The following is a 25,084-nucleotide window of genomic DNA, read 5'->3' as shown; positions in this document are numbered from 1 at the left end:
AATAAGAGTAAAGTTACACACGATTGCTCTAATCTATCACCAACAAGTAACAAAAAAAAAAGGAATTATCAAGAAAATACAATGAATGAATATTACAATTTCACCAAGTAGTATAGTTTTCAATAATATTTAATGTTGATTGGAGAAACAACGGATTTTGAAATTATTAAACTCTCAAAATGCTCTCTTCCACATTCTTATGAGTTTGTAATAGGAAAAGAACTTATTCAAAATGAAAAATGATACATATTTTTAAAGAAAAAAGAGAGAATAGTTCATATTAATCAATTATGTAAGTTAGTTAATCATTTAATACATAGACAAAAACAATGTTTCAATTTTTACTAGATTAATCGATTATCTATCATGTTAATTGATTAATGGACTGACAAAAACATAATTTCAGTTTTGCATTAACATTATTTGATTATGTTATTAATAAAATCGATTAAAAAGATATATTTTACAATTTTTCCTTTAAAATTTTATTCATTTAGTGTGAAAGCTAACTTTAATTAATTAATATAAAATTAAATTAATTTTATGAAGATTCTAATTTGGTTTTACAATCAATCTAGGCACATATTCTGTTAAATAAATTTGGAAGTTGTTTGTACTAGTTTTCTTTTTTGTTATTAAATAAATTTGATTTTTGTTGTGTAGACTTATAATTGGTTCTTTAAAACTGAAAAAATTGTTCATATAAGTACTTTCTTTTTCTTAAAAGCAGAGATATTCTTATTAATAATGGTTTTTGGAAGTTATTGTAACATATTCTCATTAAATATAATAATTTTTTGCTATGTTTTTTTTAAAACTAACAATAAAAATTAATGCAATGAATTGTGTTGTTTTATTTTTTGTTTTTATATATTGAATTAATGAAGTTTTAAGTTTCTAATAAAATTAAAATATATCTACTTCTATTCTTGATACGTTTTATGATTTTTTGAGTACTATAAAAGTATATATACTATCTTATTATCTACTTAGTTGTTATCGCATATTATTTTTATAAATTTACAATTTCTTAATTTCATAGTTTCATTATCTTTTAATTTTATATAGTCATAAAATTAATTAATTTTATATAAATTACATTTAGATATTTGTTAAGGATAAATAAATAAATAGAATAGTGTATGAAATAGTTCTATATAACATTGAAGAACTGGAGACATTTTTTTTAAAAATTTATATGGGTACACAAATCTGCAGTTATATAAGATTTTTTAAAAATTTATATGGGTTATCACACAAATATGCTGTTATGTAAGATTTATTTTTTATATTTAATTTGTTTTAAAAAATTGATTACTACTTAATACTATTTATTATTTATAAATGCAACTTTAAATAGGAATCGTGTCACAACCCAATTTTTTTAATATTTTCTTTATTAAGAACTATTTTGTTATAAAAGTATTTTTATTTGATTAAGCTTCCTTTATCTATACATATCTGTCTTCTTTTCTAATACTTCTAAACTTTGAGTGTAGTATTGTTTTGAATTACTATTTAGTACTATAAGATGTGACAGATAAAAAAGGAAGAGTGGTTTGATTTGACAGAAAAATAAGCAAGAGTAGATTTAAAAAATAATTTCATAAAACAAGTGTTTGAAATATAAATTATAATTAAGTTTTAAATTAAAATAAAAAATATTATTAAATTTTAATAAAAAAGGTATATTTTAAAATATTATGTCAAAAAAATATGAAAATTAAAATTATTTTACTTTTATTTATTACTATGATATTTTTATTTCAATTATGTAATTATTACACTATGAAAAAATACATATACAAACACACACACACACATATATATAATTTAATTGTATTTAATTTTATTTTTTATTGTAGTGTTTTTTTATTACTTAACTTTTATAAAATGAAAATATTTATAAATTAATATTAAATTATTGTATTTTGTTTATTATTTTACTTATGTATTATAGTACAATGTTAAAAATTATAATCCATTTTATAATTGTTATAAGTCATATTCAAAATTTAATAATTCTAATTTATTTTCTCGTCAAATAAAACTTGGTCCATTCCAATGAGAAAGTTTTTTTTGTTCTCAAGTTAACTTATGAAAATGGTGACTATATCGATCAAAATTTATGTTACTACGAAAAGGAACCTGGTATAAGGCATAGCAGAAGTAATATACAAGCGAACTTATCAACAACATAATCATAAACCTATGAAGCAATATCCATCGGCATCAACAGTTTCTAGTCATGTTAACAAAGGATTGTCGGGACTGAATGAAAATTTGAATTCATACACGATTTCATGTCCTCTTAATCCTCGAAAATGTTCCTGTTTCAGAGAAGTAGGTGCTTTGAGTTCCGCTACCAAGTTGATGAGCATGAGCTTGTGGATTTGTCAGCTCAATCCCCTGAAAAACAATATAAGTAACCCAATATTAATGCAAAACTTAAACGAAAGAAAAAGTAACTGTGGTTATTGTGCAAAAAGTGCTATCAAAATCAAGTATTCCATTTTCCATCATAAATATCAGTTAAATTATTGATATGAACAACTCATAAGAAAGAACACGTGTATATGCTATCTGATATAAATCCTGCAAAATTAGTAGTGGCCAAAAATTATGTTGTTGTTGATGGGTTATAAGTCAACCGACCTTCACAATACAATTCGATTCTTATTAACCCGTGTATTAAGTGAGACGGATTTAGTTCAATCCACCTTTAAAAAAATTGAAATTTTTCCAACACAACCCAACTCAAACCCATGGTGAACTGGATTGATTCACGCGTTAACGCGTTAGAACCATTTTAACATCTCTAGAAATAAGGAATTGGTCCTATACAATTAAGAATATCTAGATGATACATGTATTATTAGGAACATTTTTATTTATGTCCTGTATCATATCTTTGTTATTAGAGGATATCAAATCTATTTTATCTATTTATTGTATTCATTTCTTTTTTTTCAATATAAATAAAGTACTAGTGTTGTTTCAGAAACACACGGTTTCTGCTCAATGTTTCTCTCTTCTCTAGACTTTAACAAGGTATCAACATCATTTAAAGCCTATCCTAGTCAAGTTAGGCGTATCGTGGCATCCACTATTGTGTTGCTCTTATTCCCATAATCGAGATTTTCAATCTATAGCCTAACAAGGGTGTGTTGGAGAATTCACATCAACTAGACATATAATCAAATTATAATATACAAGTGAGTTTGAATCTCATCTTACAAGTACTAGTGTTGTGTCAGAAACACACGGTTTCTGCTCAATGTTTCTCTCTTCTCTAGACTTTAACAAGGTATCAATATCATTTAAAGCCTATCCTAGTCAAGTTAGGCGTATAGTGGCATCCACTATTGTGTTGCTCTTATTCCCATGATCGAGATTTTCAATCTATAGCCTAACAGGGTGTGTTGGAGAATTCACATCAACTAGACATATAATCAAATTATAATATATAAGTGAGTTTGAATCTCATCTTACAAGTCAATGTTATGAATCTTACAAGTCGGTGTTGTGAGGTTGAATTAAACTTAAGTTCACTTTCATTATATGATATCTAGAGCCTTTTTCAAAATCGTGTTAGCTGGTTGACCCACTATCTCCTAGGTTCAGTTCGAACATTTCATTTGATGCTCCCTCCTAAGCTTGTGGCATTGGTACTACCTAAGCCCTCCCATCCCTTACTATTGACTATGTTCTCCATGTCCTTAATTGCTTTTTTAATTTACCGTATGTTGCCCCCACATATGTATGCTACCGTATGTTCTCTATAGATATTAGTAATGTGACAAGGATAGCAAACAAACGTTTGAGTTGTTAGACAACATTGCTCAAGAAATTGGGGAGGAGAATGTTAGACAACTTCTCATAACAATTTTGTGCACAATTCACTACTTTTTCACTAATTAGGTACTAGAGATCAGGAGAAAATATACAAAAACAAAAAGATGAGCAAACCTGCACTGGTGTGAATGCAAGACTTGATGTCAAACCAGATGTAGCACCACTGCTACCATAATTCTTTTCCTTGAATCTGACAAATGAAAAATAGTCCAACAGATTTGTCTTCGTGGTCAGTTAGATAAATAATGTACCAGAAATGGATGGTAATTTATCATCTTGCAACAAAATCAGAATATCAAGTAACTAGAACATAATATAGAACTCAAGCAATGAGAAGAACTTACCTTTTTGCAACTTTTGCAGCAAGTTTGCTTTGACCAATAGACACACGCAGTTTGCCACTGCCAGCCTGACCAAGCATTCCATAGCCCTCACCCAGACCATCTCCTATAATTCACAAGTGCATAAAAGTATAAGAATATAAGGAGAGATTAAATTTTTTCCATTTTAAGTTTCCAAAGGATTTCATACATAGTAATTAATGCCATAGCTCAAGGTCTATTGTATGGGGATAAAGGGACAAATATCTAGGCTTGTAATGTTGATAAGGCAGGATATCCACCAGACAAGAGAATGTATTGTATGTCCATTGGTAGTAATATTATCGGTTGGAAGAGTAAGAAAGAGAATGTTGCACGGTCTAGTGTAGATGCAGAGTACCTAGCAATGACCATAGTCACTTGGAATTGATATGGATTAAACAACACCTTCAAGAGTTATATTCAACAAATGAAGTTATATTGTGACAACTAAGAAGCCCTTCACTTTTCCTCTAAGCCAGTGTTCCATGGAAGAACCAAACATGTAGAGATTGAGTGTCATTTTGTTCAAGAGAAGTTATTGGCTAAGGAAATTTCTACTGAATTTTTCAACTTAAGTGATCAACTTGCAGATGGCCTCAAAGTCCTTGAAAAGGTATCAATTTCAATTCCATATAATTTATAGCTCCAGGTTAAGGGGGAGTTTTAGATTTAAACTTTAGATAATATATTACATGCACTTCTTGTAATTGTAAAAAGCCGTCTTCTTCTCCCCTATTCTGAATTGTAGCCTACAGCCATCCATAGACACAGTCTGCTCTGTTTTTATGTTAGTGTACTCATTGCTCCGATTTTGACACACACACACACACATAAATAATATGCAGATGAGTGGCAAAGGGAGCAATTAAGACTTTTCTTCTCAATATCTCAAGTACCGAACCCACAAAAATTATATTTCAAACTATTTTCCTAATTTTCACCTCATTTTTCAGTTTCAGTATTTGCATGCCCAACCTGGGGTTGAGATGTCTTCATACTCTGCCCTTCCAGAACATTTTGAATTAAAAAATATTAGAATTCATCAACTTGAGTTGTGAATTTCACGCATAGTTGCTGCATCAATTATTAGAATAATTGGATTAATAATTGTTAGGAATTAGACCAGAATTGCCATAACAAACGGATAGAAAAAGCTAGCTATTTGGAATCTCTGATGTGTAATACAGAAGAAGACACTGAACTAAAGAAATAGAGAAAGTCCTGTCGCCCACCAATTTCCAAACTCAAGTCTTGCTCACTTTTCTCTTGAATCCTCTTTTTCACTAATAGCCTTACAGAATATTACATTCCTTTTTTCCCACTACAACTACATTGGCGGGTGGATATATTTTCAATTCCCTCCCTTATTTTTCCCACTAACCCTTCACTTTCCTTATGTGATCCGTATTGGTTGTTATCATTGGGTTTTGCATCACGATCACAGCTTAATTATTAAAAGTCTAATTACTTCCCGTTCTCCTTTTTATTCCATTTAAATAATCCCTAACTCCCTATAATTTTCAATAGAATAAATATAAAATTCAAGCATCAAATTAAAAAATCAAAAGGAAAAAAATTGCTATGCAAAAGTAATCAGATCAGGACAAGAGAAAACTGGTAAAATTACCTAATGAACTCTCTTCTGGGACTCCAAATTGCATCCTATTGGCTAATTTCCTCATGTCTGTTATTGCATACCTGTAATTAGAATCAACAGGTCATAAATTAAAAAACAAAAGAAAAAGGCATAAGGCAGCATACCTTCAACACAGCTACTTAAAAATCCAGTACAAACAAGAATTTAAGACTATGCTAACCTTTCCTTCATCTTCCTAAGCCGCCGACCACCTCTCTTTTTTTTAGGCTCAGAATCAGGAACTGGAAGTGGTTTTGGTTGTTTTGCAGGTGGGGGCTCCTGCCACTTCTCAATTTTTTTGTGAATCTCATCCTTGAAAGCCCTTCCAGTATTTCCAGATGGATCCCCCCGTATGGAATCTACACGTGCTGCAAGTGTAGACTTTGCAGCCAAGAGTCGACATGCTCGCATCCTTAGAGATGGAGGAGTAGTCTGAAATATCTCTGTTTGCTCGAGGTAACCTACACGAAATTGAGATGTTGCAGTGGAGAACCCAGCAAGATTCTTTTTCTTGGCACCTAGTAGCTGAACATTACAAGCAGGCATCTTTGCTAGAGACGTCAGACCACCAGCTGTACCCATGAGTTTAGCTGCAACAGCACTTCCAACAATAGCAGAGAGATTGGGCGCAATGTAGCCCATTCTACTCTCAACAAAATCTAGAACCTTCTTCTTCGCTGAATCAAGATCAAGTGCTCGATCACAGGCCTCAACAGTCTTACTAAGGACTTCTTCCGGGAGAGGCTTGCCAGTTGTAGTTGAAGCAGTAACAGACACAACCATTATAATGGCTGAGGGTAAAAGCCCTTCTAAATCAACAAGAGTTAAATCCATTTCATTTCCTATCTTCTTAACAACACGTGCATAATCAATGGGGTGATGCACCAACGACTCAAGCTCAGGAAATTTCAATCGATATTTGTCACGAATAAAATTGTGGATTATAACAATTTCATTCTCAATGTCAACTGACAGAGCATTGCAATCCACAATCAATTGATATTCAGGATCATCTTCTAGATCCACTCCCTGAGTCGAGACATCTGACCCCATTTTAAGGGCCTCTTCCACTTTCTGCAATAAAAAGTAACATTATACCTTATTCATACACCAATGTCAATATGTATGTCTCAATAAATAAAACACCCTACATATCAGAACAAAAAATGAAACTAAAAAGACAGAAAAACACCATTTACAACATAAAAAAGAAAGAAACCTAAATTCCCAGCTTAGACAAACTGATTTTAGATTCTACAAAAGTCAATAAAGCACCCAACAGCAATAGCAATAACAATGACTATTAACAAATAAGCCTGGTTTTAAATTGTGAAAGTAGTAGTAGCGATATTGGAGGTCCCGCCAACAACAACTGGGAGCAATGTTTTAAGCTGACCATGATTTTAGCTGCAACATCAAGTTTTATAGGGTGTCTACAACTGTAACAAGATCACAATGGTGGCTGCATCAACAGCATCTGTCCCCAATTTGGCGTAATATCAAGGAACAAGATGAAACAGCGTCCACAATTTAAATGCTTGACTGTGGTAAATCGCTTCAAAAGAAATGAGGAGCAACTAACCTGTATAACATCAATGTACCTCTGTGTTTTCTGCAACTTGGAAACACTGTCCAAGTCATCGTAGTTGAGGTTTTCTAGGTCAGCTAGATCACCATCAACATCCTCTTCCATGTCAGCAGCATCAACATCGTTATCCTCCTGAAACAAAAGGAACCAACCACCTTATTCATAACAAAACTTTTCCCGAGTTCTTTCAAACTTGGCAATTTAGATGAAAATAAATAAAAAGAAGAAGAAACTTACCGGAATTTCTGCCTCGTTATCAGAGAGTTCATCGAGGTCGGCAAGAAAAGAATCAGCAAGCGTAGCCTGGAATCAAACACGCATAATAATAAGACCCCAAATGTTCATACTTCAAAATTAAAATTTGAAACTGAAAATATTCAATTAAAACACAAAAACAAAAAGGGAAGAAATAACGAAAACAAACCATGTCTATGGACGAGGTGGGTAGAATCGATGCTGTTGTGAATTGGTATTCTGGTTAGTGACCTTCCAGAACTCAGAAAATAGGATTGGAGAATCAAGGATGAAAGCAGTAGCGTGAACGTAATGGGCCCAGCTTATTCGGATGAAAGACCTAACCCTGTTTTTTGTTAAATACTCAATGGTGTTACTTTCTTCACCCCATCAATTTTCTTCCTTCACCCCGTCAAAGTTTTCTAATTTTCAAAAGATATTTAACGCGTTTTGAAAAATAAAATCCAGAATATTGGAGTACAGGCAAAATTTTGATGTGGTGCAAGAAGTAACAGCTTAAAGTAAAAAGTTTAAGGATGCGTGTGAATGAGATTTTCTTTAGAAAAAAAACTGATAGAAAAAGTAACTATTATAATCTTTTAGATATTTTTTTACAAGGCATTACAAATTGAAAATTATTTGATAAATTATTCAAAGTAGTTAACAAAAATAAACTGGTAAAGTTGTTTTAAAAAACATAACGGAACACTTTTAATTAAAATTAATATTTTTATTATTATTATAACTAAATTTAAATAATTTTAACTTTTTTATAAGAATTACTTAATAATAGTCACTTTATTTTCCCAAAGCTATTCGATTTTAATTTTAAGTTATAACAAACTATATTAAATATATTTCTAAACCCTAAAAATGTTCGTTTTTGTTATGAATTAATGACTATCTATTCATTTGTTATTTATATGATTGATTATTTTTTATGAAATTTAAATATTTGTATTAATTATTTGATTTGTAATTTATTTGGTTTACATTTTCTATCTATAAATATGACTTTTTCCTATTTGTAATTACATACAAAAGTTAGTTTACATTCTTTTTTTTCTCTTTTTTTCTTCTTTCTTCTTTTCTCTATTATTAACTTTATTTTATAATATGTTGTTAGCATAATGTTCTAACAATGAGTTGTGGATGTGTTTTCTCTTTAAAAATAATACTGTGCATATCTCTACCTATAATTTTTTTCAATCCTTCCCTAATTTTGTGTTATATTCTTATTTTTATGATAATAACTGTTTTATTTTATCAATTTTCATCTCTATTTTTCAATTATTACTATTATTATTATCATAATTATTATTTATATTATATTATTTTTCTAACATTTAATATTGTTATATTAATTTTATAATTTCATGAAATATATTATTATTAATATTTTATGTGCTAGTTTTAAACATGTCAAACCTAGCCAAATATGAATTTGTGACCTTTTGATGTTAAAAAGAAGAATTACTTACTTCAGATATTAGATGTTGGAGTACATTTAGATGATATGGATCTTGGTGATGCCATTGAAAAAAGAAATAAAACATCTCAACAACTAATTTATCCTTATAACACAACAATAATATCATGAAAAATAATTTCACAAATATTTTAATGATTTTAACTCACAGTCATGGGTCATTTAAATATTTAATGATTTTAATTTATATATAAACTAGATGGTGTACATATTTGTTTATTATTCACACTCAATCATTTGCAAAATTATTAAAGAGCTCATTTATCAGATTATCCAATTAAGAAAATTTGTGTTGATAATGCTCGTGAATTTAGATCTCGTATTTTTCATGAGTATTGTATATCAATTAGAATTGAAGTAAACATCCAGTAGCACATGTTCATACTCAAAATGAACTTGCAGAATCATTAATAAAATGTTTAAAGTTGGTTGCAAGACCATTACTTATGAGATCAAACCTTCCAATGGCTACTTAGGGATATACAATTTCGCATATCAAGCCAACAAGTTATCACTAATACTTTATTATGTAGTTGGTTTTTGGTCAATAACCTAATATTTCTCATTTAAAATTTTTGGGTATGTTGTATATGTTCAAATTTCCCCACTAAAAGATACTATAATGAGTCCTCATAGACGATTGAAAATATATGTTGGATATGATTCTCCATCAATAATAAAATATCTTGAACCATTATCAAAAGACTTATTTACAGTTCGAATTGTCGATTATTATTTTATTGAATAAGTTTTTCCAACATTAGGGAGAGAAAGAAAATAATTGGAAAAAAATATTGGTTGGAATGAATTATCATTATATCATCTTGATCGTCATACAAAAGAATGTGATATGGAAGTTTAAAGGATAATGCATTAACAAAATTAGTTAATCAATTGTTAAATGTTTTTACTAATACAAAAAGGACAACTAAATCACATATACCAGTTGTTAATGCTTGAAATATAACTCATAGTAATTAATAACACGTAAAACAACATATAACGTCACGCGTTCAACGTCTAACCACTTAATAGCCATCGTTAAAAATGACTGGTGACATTTTTGTAAATAAATGAAATTACTAGACGTTGTTTAGGATTGTAATTCGACGTCAATTTGTTATAAGACGTCGAATATTGAGAAGTCTAAAGTCATATTGGGTAAATTTCGTGAAAATGTTTGCCGCGAAGGTAAAAATATACTTACGTATGACGTCGAATGCCCTAGAACTAAACATCAAATGGTTATAAAACGTCGAATGCCCTAAAGTTAGACATCAAAAGGTTAGTGAATTCAATAAAAATTTGAGCGAGATTGAAAATTCGTTCATTTTATCTTAGCGCAAAACCCTATTCTCTACTCAAATTTTTATCGAACGAAGTTTGACGACCACCACATGTAATATTTCTTTCATTTGATACAAATGCATGCTGATTAATTACTCTATGTATGATTTTTATTTGTTTTGACCGATTGTTTTCGTGTTCTTTTCCTTCATAGGCGCATTCTGCTTTTTTTCTCACTGGTAACAACACTTTATTTTGACGAACTCATCTTTTGAAGGTTAGTTTTCGTTTTCATTTTGAAGAACTTGTTTATTGTTGTTGTTTGTTATTTTTTTTGTTGTTGTTATTTGTTGTTAATACTACATTACATGTTATACACACAAGGTTTATGATAGAATTGAGAGTATATTGAAAACAACTCCAAAAGACCTAAAAATTTGTCATAATTTTTGTGCTTTTGCTTATAGTTTATAGTTCATGCTGTGTAAGATGCCAAAAACTGGATTACATTTGTTGTTTTTCTATTTTTATGTCTCGTAAAGTTGTAAAAAGGATCACAAATGATGAAAATTAATTAAAAAAAACAAAAAAATTGATTAACGTTAGACATTGGATAAATTTGACGTTAATTGACGTTGGATATAAAACAATATCCAACATCAATTTACTCTACTAGGGACGTCGGATTGTTCCATGTCCGACGTCAATTAACGTAAATTAATGCGAATCTTTTAAATTCGACGTTAATTTAATGTCTCCCGATATGACGTCGGCCTCGAATTCGACGTGAAAGGTCGAAAAACACTAATGTTATATGGTGTTTTTGTACTAGTGATGCTTCAAGTATGGTATTGGTTCCAAAGATAAAAACCTTGGAATGAAAAAAGGAGTTAAAAAGACAAGATGACCTAATCGAAAATGTGGAAATCCCAAAAGATTTATTTGACATAATTAAGGATTCAGTTCTAGAAGAACCTCAAGTATAGGAAATTGTTGAAATTGATGAAATCTCAATAAATTATGTTATGAATAAGATAATATGGAATCAAAATGAAGTCAACATTGATGAGGCTTGTGCATATAATATAGTGATGAATGTTGTGAATGACAACGAAGATCAAGAACCAATGACCTTGAAGATTGTCGACAAAGAAATGATTCGCCAAAATGCAAAGATGCAATATAAGCATAATTATATTTGTTTGCTAAATGAAATGTTTTTGGACATGTAGTTTGCACATTTGAGGGTGTAAAACCCGTTGGGTACAAATAGATTTTTGCTAACAAATAAAATAAAAGTGAAATTATTAGATACAAAGCACAATTAGTTGCTCAAGATTTTTCACAAAAACCTGGTATTGATTTTTTAAGAAACATATTCACTATAGTATTTAATACAACTTCAATATTTGATTAGTCTAATTATAATAAGGTCTAAATATACATATGATGGATTATAGCCTATTTGTTTAGTTTTCTTTAAAATGATATTTATATGAAACTCTAAGAAGGATTTAATTCGTCCAACAATACAAATTCTAAAGAGTATTATTTAATAAAATTGAAGTCCCTTTATGAATTAAAGTAGTCAAAATGTATTTAGTATAATCATCTTAGTTAATACTTTATAGAAATCATATTCTAACATTTATATGAAAAGATTAAAAAATGAATTTATCATCATAATTGATGCGAAATACATAAAGATTATTATAACTCCTAATGAGGTTACAAAAATTGATTGCTTAACAAAGGATTTGAGATGAAGGATTTTGAAAAGATAATTTTATTTGGGATTACAAATTATGTATTTAAATAAAGATGTTTTTTTCATCAATATGCTTATATAATTATTATAAGTTATTTTTAGTTTTTTTAAATAAAAATTAAATTATATTTTTTTTTTTTGCAAACTCGTTGTGAATTAGAGAGGTTAAAATTAAAATTTTATTATTTGTTGTGTCTTCACAAATTTTCAAACTATCTTCTTCTTTTCAATAGTATGTGTTGATAACATCGTATTTAAACGATTCCAAACACATTAAAGATAAAGATAATGATAATTAATGTCTTTATATGAAACTGAAATCGGAAAAGGATATTCTCAATTGGTCAATTAATTAGTTTGTAAGAAAATGTACTAATACAATTCTACAATATCTACAACATAAAAAGAAAGTGATTTATTGGTTGAATTGTATTAATATCTACAACATTACATTATGCAAAACACTTTAAATTCAATGAAACGTAGTTATTAATTTATTAATGCATTCACCACAAAAATGGTTAGTTACAAAACAAAATAGGTAAAAATTAAAATTTTGACTACTAATATTAGTAAGGTGAAAAAAACATTAATTACATTAAAAAGGGGAAACTACATTAGTAGAAAATTATATAAATTTGGAAACACCTTTCAAAACCTGAGTCAAAGGTATTTATTTTGGATCTTCAATCAACAGATTCGAAAGAAAAATTGCTTCACATGAAACCCTAAGAGAATCTTTATAAAGGAGGTTGAACCAGAAACACAAACATCATCGACATAAACCTAAACCAGCAAAACACATAAACATCATGAAGTCTGCACCATCACTCACCCTTTCCTTCTTCTTCCTCTTTGCCATCACTACCATCAACCTCACATTATCCTTCGCAGCCCCTTCTGAGAAAGTGGTAGACTCACAACAAAGTCCCGTTTCTTCTACTGCAAAATACTTCATTCTGCCATTTTTCTCTGGCCCAGAAGGTGGTGGTATAGCATTAGGTCTTGCTGGCAACTCAACATGCCCTGTTACTGTTCTACAGACTCCTGATGAGTCTGACCATGGCCAGGCAGTGACGTTCAGCCAACAAGGAACACGCTCAGGTGCCATCTTCACACAAAAATCTTTGAATATTGCATTCGTAGATAAACCTTCGTGTGCTTCATCTTCCAAATGGGTGGTGGTTTCTGATGATTTCCCAGAGAAATGGGTGGGAATTGGTGGTGCTAGAGATCATCCAGGGAAGAAGATACTGACTGGAACGTTTAACATTCAGAGATTTGACGTGGGTTACAAGCTTGTGTTCTGTGCTAGCAGCAACACTTGTTTTAGCATTGGGAGGCACAATGATGCGAAAGGAAGGCGTCTCGTGTTAAGCAATAGACCCTTTCAGGTTTCGTTTAACAAGGAATGAACGCACCCTAGTTTGTAGAGTAACGGTGGTGACAATTTTATGAACATACAATATCATAAAATGAATAAATTTTTGTATTTTGTTAATAAAAAAAAGTAAAAAAATTTATCAAATTACTCTTTGGAGTAAAATAGTTGAAAATAAAAAAAAGTTTCGAAACTTTACAAAATAATAGTTATTAATAAAAAAATGTTAAAATCCAGTATAAATTGAATAAAATGCCATGGGTCACAAAAAACCTCCGATAATTAATAGTTATAACTCTAACGGTGGAGGTTTGGAAAATCTTGAAAATTAATTTGCAGAAGGATAAAAACTTGAAAAATAAATCTCTGCTAAATAGTATTTTTTATATTTACTATAAGATTAGATCAAATTGACACACTACTTTGTTAAATTTATATTATGTATGAAACGAAATAAACCTTACAGGTATGCTACCTTCTAAGCAGTTATATTTATGTTTTAATGATTTGACAACTTTACTAAGGACATTTTTCGGATGAGCTTATATTAACACTAACTTTCGTAATTTTTTATATTATAATAACAATAAAATAATAAAATTATTATAATAATAATATTCTCTCTGAAGGAATCTAAGCATCGCTTCTGCTTCTTATTCTTGGACTAGTAAAGCTGAATGAAGACTTGGATCTTTGGCGAACAAAAGAGGTAAGCTTTTTGAATCTGCCAGACTTAAAATTCTCTTCCTGGCTAAACATATGAACAACTCCATCTTTCTCCATGATTTGGATCCCAAGTTTCAGAACCAGTTCTCCTCCTTTTGCCTTTCCTGATAAGCCAAAGCTTGTGTTCCACTGCTTCACACGCTTTCCTTCCTGGCTTTTCTCAAAGGATTCTTGAACCAATTGGCTCAAATCCACACAGTTTCTTCCAAAACCAATCTCTTTTGCATCAACTGCAACAAGGTATATCCAAAACGGCCTTGGCTCAAACTTAAGCTGCTTTCCACTACCACGGTTGCAGTAAACATGACACCTAATGAAAAAGATCTCTTCGAAATCTGCAGCGCCTTGATCAACCCTTGAAGGCATTGTCTGAACACTCCCATCTTTGGTCTCTTTCTTTCTAACACAAACAGAAAGCCTAAGTCCATTCATGGATGAAGGAAGGCCTTGAGCAGTGACCACTTTAACAGAAAACAAACAGCTTAGTTTATGCATTCCAATATGAGAAATTGCCCTCAAAGGGTTCCAGTTCCAAATCCCTTTCTTCTCACCTGAGCTTGCCGTCTCATCAAACTTAATGGTATCTGGCTGAACGAGAGTTGCCTTGGCATGTTCAAGGTTTGGCTTTGATCTCCATGGAGACAAGGACATGCCACGAGACCTTGTTTTGTTGCTTTGTTTGTTGTTGACTTTAGCAGTGTCATTGTCATCTTCGGTAGATGAGACAAAAGGAGATGAGGCTGGTCTTGGTAGAGCTAAGGAAGCTGTTATTATTCTGGTTGTGTTTGAGGTGTGTGATTGGTAAAGGGTTTTCCTAAGGGCATCTAGTTCTTGTAGGAGCTGAACATTGGAGTTTCTCTTGTCTTCTGACATCATTAGTTGCTACAAAAACGAAGAGACAGTTTTGGGAGGAGTAAGAAGAAAATGTGATGCTCACATTGAAAGGTTGGTGAGTTAAATTTGGTGTTAGGACTGTGCATTGGTGGTGGAAACAGTGAAGGTGTTGGACCTTTCTGAACCAAGAATGTGATGAGGTATATTTTGTGGTGGATAAAACATGAACGATATTGCATTCCTTGATGACCAAACAAGTTTGAAGGGAAATGGTCCGATTGAATTTAATGTTGAATATGTTAAGGAATATTTTAGTTGACATGTGTAACTTCAAATATTATTTTAGTGGTTACTTGTCAGTGTAGTCACACGTGTACACTGCATAGATATTTTTATTTGATTAGAGATTGTTGGGCATTAACTTTTGGTTGGAAGCCCTAGTTCTTCTAGATGGTGGAGCTGTTTATATGTATATGTGTGGTGCATACAAGTGTTCTCCTCTTTCTGGAATTTTCTTCTTAATGAAGATTTTTTGGTAAACATCTTTTGAAAAGGATCATTTTTCATGAAATACAATTACGGAACTCCATTATTTCATGAACATACATGATACTTTTTATTTTTTATTTAAATTATAATATGGTTAATATATATCTTTCTAATGCTCCTATTTTTAGTTACTCCAACAAAGTATTCTCACTTCTCCATTAGTATTTCCTTTTGGAGTTTTTCAACATTATGTTTCCTCATTTTCTCTTACATATTTTAAAATTTTCATTTCTTAAAGTATTCTTAAATGACTTATCACTCTAAAAAAAATACAATGGATGCACCCAAACATTTTGTACTGGATAGATCTTGTAAACATTAATATATTCCTAAGATAATTTAGTACACAACATGTTTCGGATGTCGGGAGTCAAATGTTACCACGGGTTAAATGCTATCTATTTCAGTATAAGTATTGTTTGTCGAAGGCCAAGTATTATTTATCGAATGTTAATATCAGTCTATATCGAAGGTTAATAACAATCTACCAAAGGTTGAAGGTTGTTTGTTAAAAATCAAGAACTTCATGTCGAGGGTTGAAAACTAATTATCGATGTCGTATGTTGAATGTCAGATGAATATGTGTCTCTTGCCGATGACTATATGCTACCCACCAGAACCTTGTGTCATCTACTGGTACCTAATTGTCACTTGCTTAGGATTGTATGCCTTTTACCATTACCATGTGTTGCATACTAGAGATAATTATGAACCGCCTATTAAGCGGTTTGACTGAGGGCATGTTAGCCTACTACATCTCATAGTATAACACTTATTATATAGGTAACTTATCAAAATTTGACTAATCATTACCTTGTTCAAGATAAATGATTTATTGGACCATTGGACCCACAATCAGGCCCATTCAAGATCCATGAGTATTACATTATTTTAAAAATCTTACACTAATTGATGTATTAGTTTTGAAAAACTAATTACCATTTTGACTTTTCTATAATTCTAAAAAGGTGATTTAAGTGCAACACTCATCCATCTTGTTAGTGATGTACCTAAAAAAAGGAAGAATATAGTTAACAAAAGAGAATATCGAAAGAATTCGTAGAAGTAAAATTTCTTTATAAAGTACTTTGACTATATAAAAAAAACATCTCAATATCCATGTTTGTAAATAATGGAAACTGTGAAACTCATATATCTTCCATTCTTCTTTATGGAGGTTATGACTTAAACAATATCTTCAACTTAGAAGGTTATGACTTAAACAATATCTTCAACTTAAATTTTTTAACTTTAAGATAATGGGTGTCTTTCTTATATATTGTTTATAATTTCTTTTATTCCATGTAATTTTTTTAACTTTATATTTAAAATTTTCATAATCTGTTCAGATTTTGAATTTTAAAAATATAATTAAAAAAATATACTATATGGATGAGGTTATCATTTTATTTTATTTCTGTAATATATATCAAGTCCAATAATATCAAATATATATAATACTTCAATTTTAATTTTCTAAATATGAATAATAAATAATATAGTATTATAATAATTTTGAATTTTAATATTTTTTATTATTTTTATTCTTTTTACTTAAAAATCTTGTCCTCATCTTTCTTTTATGAGATCGTAATCTTGAGAGGGTCCATGTAATTTTAGATATATTTTTTTTGTGATTTTAATTATGATTTAAGTAAGTAGTTGAATGGTCACACGAAAAGATAAAAAAAAATGTGAATCATCTCACGGTGAAAAATACTTATACATATATTCGGCATTAAAAACTATATTAGGGAGGAAGTCAATTATTAGGGAATATTACAAGTTACATAGTGAGGATTATTCTCGGTCTTACATAATTTGGCTCATAAAGATGTAATTGAATTGTTATTAATATATATGAATTTTAAAAGAAAATTGAGTTTTAATTTTGTAAGAACTTTTTAGAGTTCTGAATTATAAAAACTCAAATTTTATATTATTATAATAATTTTTGACGATCACCTTCATGATTTATTATCTATCATTTTATTTTTCTTGAGTATAATATTGATATCATCATTTTCCAAACTTAATATTAGAACATTCTTTCATGTTTTCTCATTAGACCACATCTTCTTTCAATTTAATATTTTTTATTGTATAAATGGTAGTAACATAGAACATTTGATGGATGTTAGAACGTGATTTATCATCTACTTTTTTATATTTCACGTCAAATTTCTTCAAGAGATATTATCCCTGTTAGATCTTTTTCATTTATAGTGAACTCCTCTTTCATGAATCCAAAGTAAAACTTTTGCCTTCCATATAAACTTTGAATATTTTTAGGTATTGGCAACTTTAACCATACAAAGTTTATTTTGAAAGAACATGTTAGAACCTTTCTCTAATAGTTATAATATCAAGAACATACAAGATATCAAAGATTAAATTGACACCTAAATAAATTTTAACTGTAATTGTTCTTTACTTTTCACAACAATTTGTTCTTCATTTTCAATTCTTACTTTAAAAAATATTTAATTTATTGAGTTCTTTGAAAACTTTTCAATCATGAGTTATGTAATTTGTACAACCATTACCTATAAGCTAATTTTCTATAGATTAATTGGTTATAACATAAAACATTGTCGGAACTAGTTCCTGTTCCAATTCATCATTTGCAACTTTTACATATTTTTGAAGATGTTAGGATTTACATATATCTCTTTTGCATGTCTCAGCGGACCGCTTTTGTAACATTTTGTATCACATCTGACCTTCACCAACACTTGTTATGTTGGTGATTATTTTTCTTACAATACAAACAAGATAGAAAAATATGTGTATTGATATTTTAGGTGTATTTGTTCCTTTTGTAGTTCTTAACTTTGAAAGCCCCTTTAACATTATGAAGTAAAATACTTTAAACAATACAATCTTCTTATTGATCTTTATTGTTATTGTACTTGCAATACATGCATCACTTTCGTCAAAATAAATGTTAATAAGTCATTTGTGTTGCTAAACAAAGTAGTACAAGTTGTTTTGTATCTATTTGACACCACTACTATAATTTTATCACCAAGTCAATGATTAGGATACTCCTCTTTAACAAATAATCTTACCTCTTGTTGACAATATTCAACAATTTGTTTGAGTATTTTTCAATTTTCTCAAACTCTTTTATCCTTAACTACTTAAATTCCCTTATCAAACTTATCAAATTTAGTACATTCATACCTTGAATCTTCTCATTTCTTTCTATTCTTGTTTCAAATAATTCCAATTTTTTATAGATGACTTTAGGGTTAAGATTTACAAAGGATCATTTGTAAAATACTAGCAAACTAACATGACTTTGACTTTGCCTTTTTTGTATTTTTTTTTCTTTTGCATTTTTCTATGGGATTTCCAAGCACTAGATCATCGATATAACTCTCTTCTATACGTATAGGTATGAGTTATATTCAATATTTTAAATTGAGTATGAGAATACGGATAAGTATGTATATATTCATCATGTTTCTATTCACATACTCGTCCTCTTTTTAAATTACTAAAACACTTTTAATTTGTTATGTATTCTAACAAATTTATTGTGTTTGACCCTTAATTTTGTAATTTAGTTATAAGACACATTTCATCACTTTTACTCTTTTATGTAATTATTTCACCTGTATACAGTTGTTATTTGATATTTATGTAATTTTAATTTCTTTCTTGACATTTTGAAAATAGAGAAAAAAAAATTATATCCTTTTGAACTTTAATAATTGATTATATAATGTTTTCTTTGCTGTATTTTTATTTTATGTGAAAAATTATTTAATTAATATTTGAAACTATAAAGAAGTGGCATCAGCATGGTAGGTGTATACTCATTTCCTAATGGAGGTTGAGACCCCCATTCGGTATGGGACGATGATGAGGATGAATTTTTACTTAAAAGATGAAAATTAGATAGTTAAACTCGTATTTGCCCAACTTCCTTGGATTTTGGGTTTCAAAAATATATATTTTTTAAATACAAAAGATATATAATATGAAAGAATTTATCATTTTATTTTATTTATGTATTATATATATAACACAATGTTGGGGTAGAAGATGATGCACTACGAAGACGATTAATGACCGGCGAGCAATGGTTGGTCAATGAACTCATCAAACCGCCTAGATTTGACTAATCGATGAACCTTGACCGATGAGCGTTTTGATTAGCTGAACCCAGGCCGGCGAGTGCAATGGTGAGGGTAGCTAAACCCAGGCTGGCGAGCGCAATGACAAGCGCAACAAAACCCTGACCGATGAGCAATGACAAAGAGAGCGATGACAAGTGAACTAAAAATGATGATGAAATGTGTTGTCAATTGATGAACTGAGAAAGATGATGAACCAGAGACGAAGTCAAAACGCGTATTAAAGAAATAGGAAATATGAAACGGGTTGCATGGAAAATTTAGGAAAAAGTGACAAAATTTTGAGCTTAGGAGGAAAAGTTTGGAGAAATTTGAAGTAAATAGAATGGTAAAAAGTGTATCTTAATTTATGAAGGTCATAAACCTCTTCATAAAAACAAATGAAACTATCATTATCAGCCTTCGAACAACTCATTATAATCATCTTATGTTAATCTGTGAAGAGTTTTTATAACTCCACATAATAACATTCACTAAATATCAATTTTTTTTAGTGTATGTCAAACAAATGTTGAGACCATATTCTCCTCAAATGTAAGTGAAAGATAGATTTTAATTAATTTAGCTATAAAAAAATACTTACGTCACTTTCAATACAAAACTTTAAAAATAATGAATTTGTCATATAATTTATTATTCATCTCCACTTACCATAAGACTCTTAACTTTACACTTCAATTTTTCTCAATCTTCTGTTCAAACGTAAGTCTTTACCACACATTACGAACTTTCTCTTGAAATCCAAATATCTTATCCACAATTATCTTACTTTATCTTCACAAACAACATTAATTATTAAGTTCTTCAAGTGATCATATTAGAAAGAGTCCATACATAACTATAAAGATTTCATTCAAATAAGTTATAAAAACATTTTTTAACTCAAAATCCTTAAGTAAAGAGCAGTGGTGCAACAAGAAACTCACTATTATCTTGAATAACCTCTTTCACTGTTTTTGAATCCCGCAATTAACTCTTGAGATGGAATGAAAGGAACGGATTAGCAAGAGCTCATGATGATTGTTTGAAGGGAAGAGCTCTGAAATTAGAAAAAGAGTGGCTTCATCCTCTGTAGTGGTAAGATTTGAAGGAAAAGGCATGCTCGCTTTGTTGGTTTAACCAAAATTCTCGTACTAAGTCACAATACATTTGATTCAAACATCAATTATAAGCGAGAGTATGAGAGTAGAAAATTTATATATACTACAAGAACAGCATTTTCTCAAATCAATCAAAGAAGAGACAAAAAGTTGTTATCAATGGTTGGATGTGAGGAATGTGAGAAAATTGATACCAGGTTTTTATTGGTTCTACAAAAAGCAATTAGCAAAATATGACCCACGAATAATTATTTGGCACAATTATTTTATCTATAAACCTCAAGCACTAACAAGAATATTCTATTAAATTATTTTCTGGAGCCCACGCATGCGACATGTTTGCAAGATTGTGTAGTTGTATATATCGTAAACTGCTAAAACTACCTGCATAATTAAGAGCACAGTGGATATCCTTATTCCTTCATAAACAAATCAACATCTGGATTTCTCATGGTTCTGAGCCACATGTCAGCCACTATACTTGATGAAATGCTCCACAAAAATCCTTGCTCTTTTACCAATGCATGCTTACCTTTCTTCTTTGCCTTCCCCAACCCATTTTCAATCAACCAGTGCATTGCAGTTAGCCTTTGCTTCTCACTGTCCCATTCACTGTTGTTCTTTGTAGCACTCCTCACCTTCAATCCTCCCACGTGCATGCTTGTTACCTTGAACCTTTTCTCTTCATCATCTGGGTGGTAATCACTTCCCCTTGTGTCTTCACCTGCTGCATGAATAAGCACCATCACAGGACCTCCAACTGCTTCAAATCTTCTTATTGGATCCCTTAGTTGGACAACAAACATGAGTGTGATATTTGAAGGCTCACCATCAGAACTTCTACCAGAGCTAGTGTAGCTTTGATCTTTGATCCAATCCTCTAGTGAAACAGCAGAACCTAATAGATCCTTGTCTTTGTTTCCTTCCATTGTCCAGAGTGGTGAAGCATCACAGGGAGCTTCTTTCTCTGCCATATCAGCTTGGATTTTCAACCCTTCAACCACCATGAACTCAATCATTTGCATTGTGAAGGCTAGAATTTGCTCTGCTGTAAGTGGAGTTTCATCCACATTCCAAAGTCCTGTTGAAATCCTCTCTTGTCTTCCTGAACTCATTGCATTTGCCATGCCCTTCAGGGCAGAAACTATACGAGCGGCACTTGAACTGGCTCCTTCTTTGTTTCTTCCTTGTATGATGGCTGAAGCAATGCCTTCGAATGCAATCTGTTCTGCAGTTTTACCTATCAGTTCATCTAGGGGCATCATGGAGAAAACTTGAGAGCTGAGCTCATCAAGACCAATGCCAGCCAATTTCTGAAACAACTCTAACCCATTTAGGGACTGATTTGATGGCAACACATAAGGCTTTGACATCTGCATTGCTAGCTTTGGAGTCTCGTTTCTAGCTACAACTTTATCCAAAGGATTCATAGATGTTAAGTAGCCTCCATCCCTTGTTTGAACTACACACCCCAAGCCCTTGCCAAGATCTGGGAGATACACTTCAGATTCTAACTCTGTAACTTCTGATGGAGTTTTTTCAGATTGGTTGGTTTTGAAACCTCTGATATTTTCATCCTCAAGCATGTGAAGAAATTCCTTTGTCACGGTTTCTTCATCAGAATCCAATCTTAGTGACTCAGTTTCATCACCTTTTGTGGAATTTTTGTTATCTTCTCCCATCATGGACACAAGATCCTTTATTTGCTTGGCAATTGACTCAAGCTCAGTTAGTCTAGTCTGGCGCAACTGATCATGCACTATTTCCTTGACAACCTCACTTGTAGCTGATTTCACTTTAATGGATTTCTCAGATCCTTCTCCTTCATATGTTTTCTTCTCTTGAACCTCAACTCCTTTATCAACAATCTCAAAATCCGGCAGATCAAAATCCTCCACCATCTCTTTGCCACCATCAAGTTTCTCGGTAGAGGGAGGGGCGTCATGAAATAGTGGATCATCAAGATTAAAATCATCCACACCTTGAATGTCTTCTGCTAACATTCTCTGTGAAGGAGTCCAAGCATCTCTTCTGCTTGTTATTCTTGGACTAGGCAAGCTGAATGATGAGTTAGAGCGTCTGCGAGCAAAAGAAGTGAGATTTTTGAACCTGCTAGACTTAAAATTCTCTTCCGGGTTATATATCTGAACTCCTCCATCTTTCTCCATGATTTGGAAGCCAAGTTTCAGAACCAGTTCTCCTCCTTTTGCCTTCCCTGATAAGCCAAAGCTTGTGTCCCACTGCCTCACACGCGTCCCTTGCTGGCTTTTCTCAATGGATTCCTGAATCAACTGGCTCAAGTCCACAAAGTTCTTTCCAAAACCAAGCTCTTTGGCATCAACTGCAACAAGGTATATCCAAAATGGCCTTGGCTCAAACTTAAGCTGCTTTCCACTACCATGGTTGCAATAAACATGGCACCTTATGAAAAGGGTCTCTTCAAAATCTGCAGCACCTTGATCAACCCTTGATGGCATCGCCTGAACACTCCCATCTTTGGTCTCTTTCTTTCTAACACAAACAGAAAGCCGCAGTCCATTCATGGAAGAAGGAAGCCCTTGAGCAGTGACCACTTCAACAGAAAACAAACAGCTGAGTTTATGCATTCCAATATGTGAAATGGCCCTCATAGGCTTCCAGCTCCAAATTCCTTTCTTTTCACCTGAATTTTCGGTGTCACTAAACTTTTTGGCTTCTGGCTGAGTAGGAGTTGCCTTGGCATCTTCGGGCTTTGGCTTTGATCGCCATATAGACAAGGACATGCGGCGAGACCGAGTTTTGTTGCTTTGTTTGCTGTCAATTTTAGCAGTGTCATTGTCATCTTCAGCAGACGAGACAAGAGGAGGTGAAGCTCTTGGTAGAGCTAATGAAGCAGTTCTTCTAGCTGTGTTTGAGGATTGGTAAAGGCTTTCACTAAGGGCCTCTAGTTCTTCTAGGAGCTGAACGCTGGAGTTTCTCTTGGTAGAGTTATCATCTGCCATTATTAGTGAATGAAGAAGTTGTAGCTACGGAAAAAGGTCTTGATTGTTATGTCACAATTGAAGAGAGAGAGAGAGAGAGAGAGAGTTTGTGTGTGTATTTTGGACGAGGAAAGAAGAAAAGGTGATGATGCTCATCACATGGTTGGAAGGTTGGTTAGTTAACTTAGGTGGAAGTACCACGCATTGGTGGTGGAAAAGAGAAGGTGCTGGACCTTTCTAAACCAAGAATGTGATGAGGTATAACTTGTGGTGGATGAAACATGAACGATGGCATTGGAATTGCATTGCCTTGATGGCTAAGACAAGTTTGAAAATTAATAGCCAAAGGGTCCTATTGAATTTAATACAGCACCAGAATATGTTACGAGGGGTATCTTAGTTCATATGGCAAAGTCCAAATATGCAAAATTTAGTAATTATTTATCAGTACATACGGATGTATAGAGTAGCCAGGATAAGATCATGGACAACAGGTTCGAATAGGCTGTCATCAAGCACTATTCAATTAAGATGGTTAGTAAATGGTTTATTAGCTGATCGATCATGAAAAATGAGAGATTAATCGAATGATTCCAATAATAAGAACTCTTAAACATCATTTTCAATTAAAATTATTGATAAGAATTATTAATAAAAAATAAGTTATAATTGGTCTGTAATTAGAATTCTACTAATCACAATCTTGAAACTTATAAGTAAAAGTTGAAGATTAATTACTTATTTGAATGAGGTATACTTAAACAGTTTAGTGTGTGAACAAAGAAAAATCTTAACTAAATTTGCATGATAACCTAAGCTAATCAGAAGAAAATGTGAAAAAACGTTTTGTGGAGATCTCAACCCTATATTCCACAACAAGTGGGTATTTTATTTGATCATAATTGTTGGCATTTATTTTTTCTTGGAAGTCCTTAGTTCCTGTCTGTTCTCGATGATCACGCTACATAAGAACTTGTGAAGGAAAAGTATTTGCATTGTAAACTTTATATGTGGTCCATGCAATTTTAACAGGTTATGTCAATTAGTTTCCTCTTACATATTGATGATTGTGACTTACAATTTACTCAAGAGTCGTATGGTATAGCTTATTTGTCTGTGACGATTTTGACAGTCCATGAAGCTCTGGTTGCATCAGGTACTGCTGCCTCT

At 31.5% G+C, this 25,084-nt stretch overlaps 3 protein-coding genes and 1 pseudogene across 3 annotated transcripts; 1 reads left to right on the top strand and 3 right to left on the bottom strand.

Annotated features, from left to right (window-relative positions):
* Positions 1–2,186: 2,186 nt before the first annotated feature.
* Positions 2,187–8,016, bottom strand: LOC124828873 (U4/U6 small nuclear ribonucleoprotein Prp31 homolog). The gene is made up of 8 exons (XM_047302263.2): positions 7,866–8,016; positions 7,679–7,744; positions 7,436–7,573; positions 6,035–6,927; positions 5,845–5,915; positions 4,200–4,302; positions 3,970–4,045; positions 2,187–2,409 (listed from the first exon to the last, which is right to left on the bottom strand). Exons 1-8 carry the CDS (start codon positions 7,866–7,868, stop codon positions 2,302–2,304), a joined length of 1,458 nt encoding a protein of 485 aa, XP_047158219.1. The 5' UTR covers positions 7,869–8,016; the 3' UTR covers positions 2,187–2,301.
* A 4,958-nt stretch (positions 8,017–12,974) lies between these two features.
* On the top strand, positions 12,975–13,839 carry LOC124828868 (kunitz-type trypsin inhibitor-like 1 protein). Its single transcript, XM_047302257.2, has one exon. It carries the CDS (start codon positions 13,032–13,034, stop codon positions 13,632–13,634), a length of 603 nt encoding a protein of 200 aa, XP_047158213.2. The 5' UTR covers positions 12,975–13,031; the 3' UTR covers positions 13,635–13,839.
* Positions 13,840–14,137: 298 nt separating this feature from the next.
* LOC124828867 (protein PLASTID MOVEMENT IMPAIRED 1-like) lies at positions 14,138–15,556 on the bottom strand. Its single transcript, XM_088112142.1, has 2 exons — positions 14,878–15,556; positions 14,138–14,787 (listed from the first exon to the last, which is right to left on the bottom strand). The coding sequence occupies exons 1-2, from the start codon at positions 15,200–15,202 to the stop codon at positions 14,234–14,236; spliced, it is 879 nt and encodes a 292-aa protein (XP_087968268.1). The 5' UTR covers positions 15,203–15,556; the 3' UTR covers positions 14,138–14,233.
* Positions 15,557–21,131: 5,575 nt separating this feature from the next.
* LOC124828872 (protein PLASTID MOVEMENT IMPAIRED 1 pseudogene) lies at positions 21,132–24,392 on the bottom strand (annotated as a pseudogene).
* Positions 24,393–25,084: the final 692 nt, after the last annotated feature.

This window comes from Vigna umbellata, chromosome 4 (assembly GCF_029865625.1).
Source record: "Vigna umbellata cultivar VRB3 chromosome 4, Vumbellata_1.0, whole genome shotgun sequence".
In the NCBI taxonomy this organism is placed as follows: domain Eukaryota; kingdom Viridiplantae; phylum Streptophyta; class Magnoliopsida; order Fabales; family Fabaceae; genus Vigna; species Vigna umbellata.
The sequence above is the reverse complement of the archived record's forward strand: the minus strand, read 5'-3'. Positions and strand labels throughout refer to the sequence as shown.

What these genes read in the sequence shown, in the direction of transcription:
- LOC124828873 (XM_047302263.2), bottom strand. An exon ending in ATAACGAGGCAGAAATTCCG is followed by an intron (nt 7,574 to 7,678) that starts GTAAGTTTCTTC and finishes CTTTTGTTTCAG; the next exon opens with GAGGATAACGATGTTGATGC. An exon ending in GCTGCAAAAGTTGCAAAAAG is followed by an intron (nt 4,046 to 4,199) that starts GTAAGTTCTTCT and finishes TTCATTTGTCAG; the next exon opens with ATTCAAGGAAAAGAATTATG.
- LOC124828868 (XM_047302257.2), top strand. Translation starts at nt 13,032, where the DNA reads ATGAAGTCTGCACCATCACTCACCCTTTCCTTCTTCTTCCTCTTTGCC.
- LOC124828867 (XM_088112142.1), bottom strand. Translation starts at nt 15,202, where the DNA reads ATGATGTCAGAAGACAAGAGAAACTCCAATGTTCAGCTCCTACAAGAA. An exon ending in TGATGAGACGGCAAGCTCAG is followed by an intron (nt 14,788 to 14,877) that starts GTGAGAAGAAAG and finishes TTTCTGTTAAAG; the next exon opens with TGGTCACTGCTCAAGGCCTT.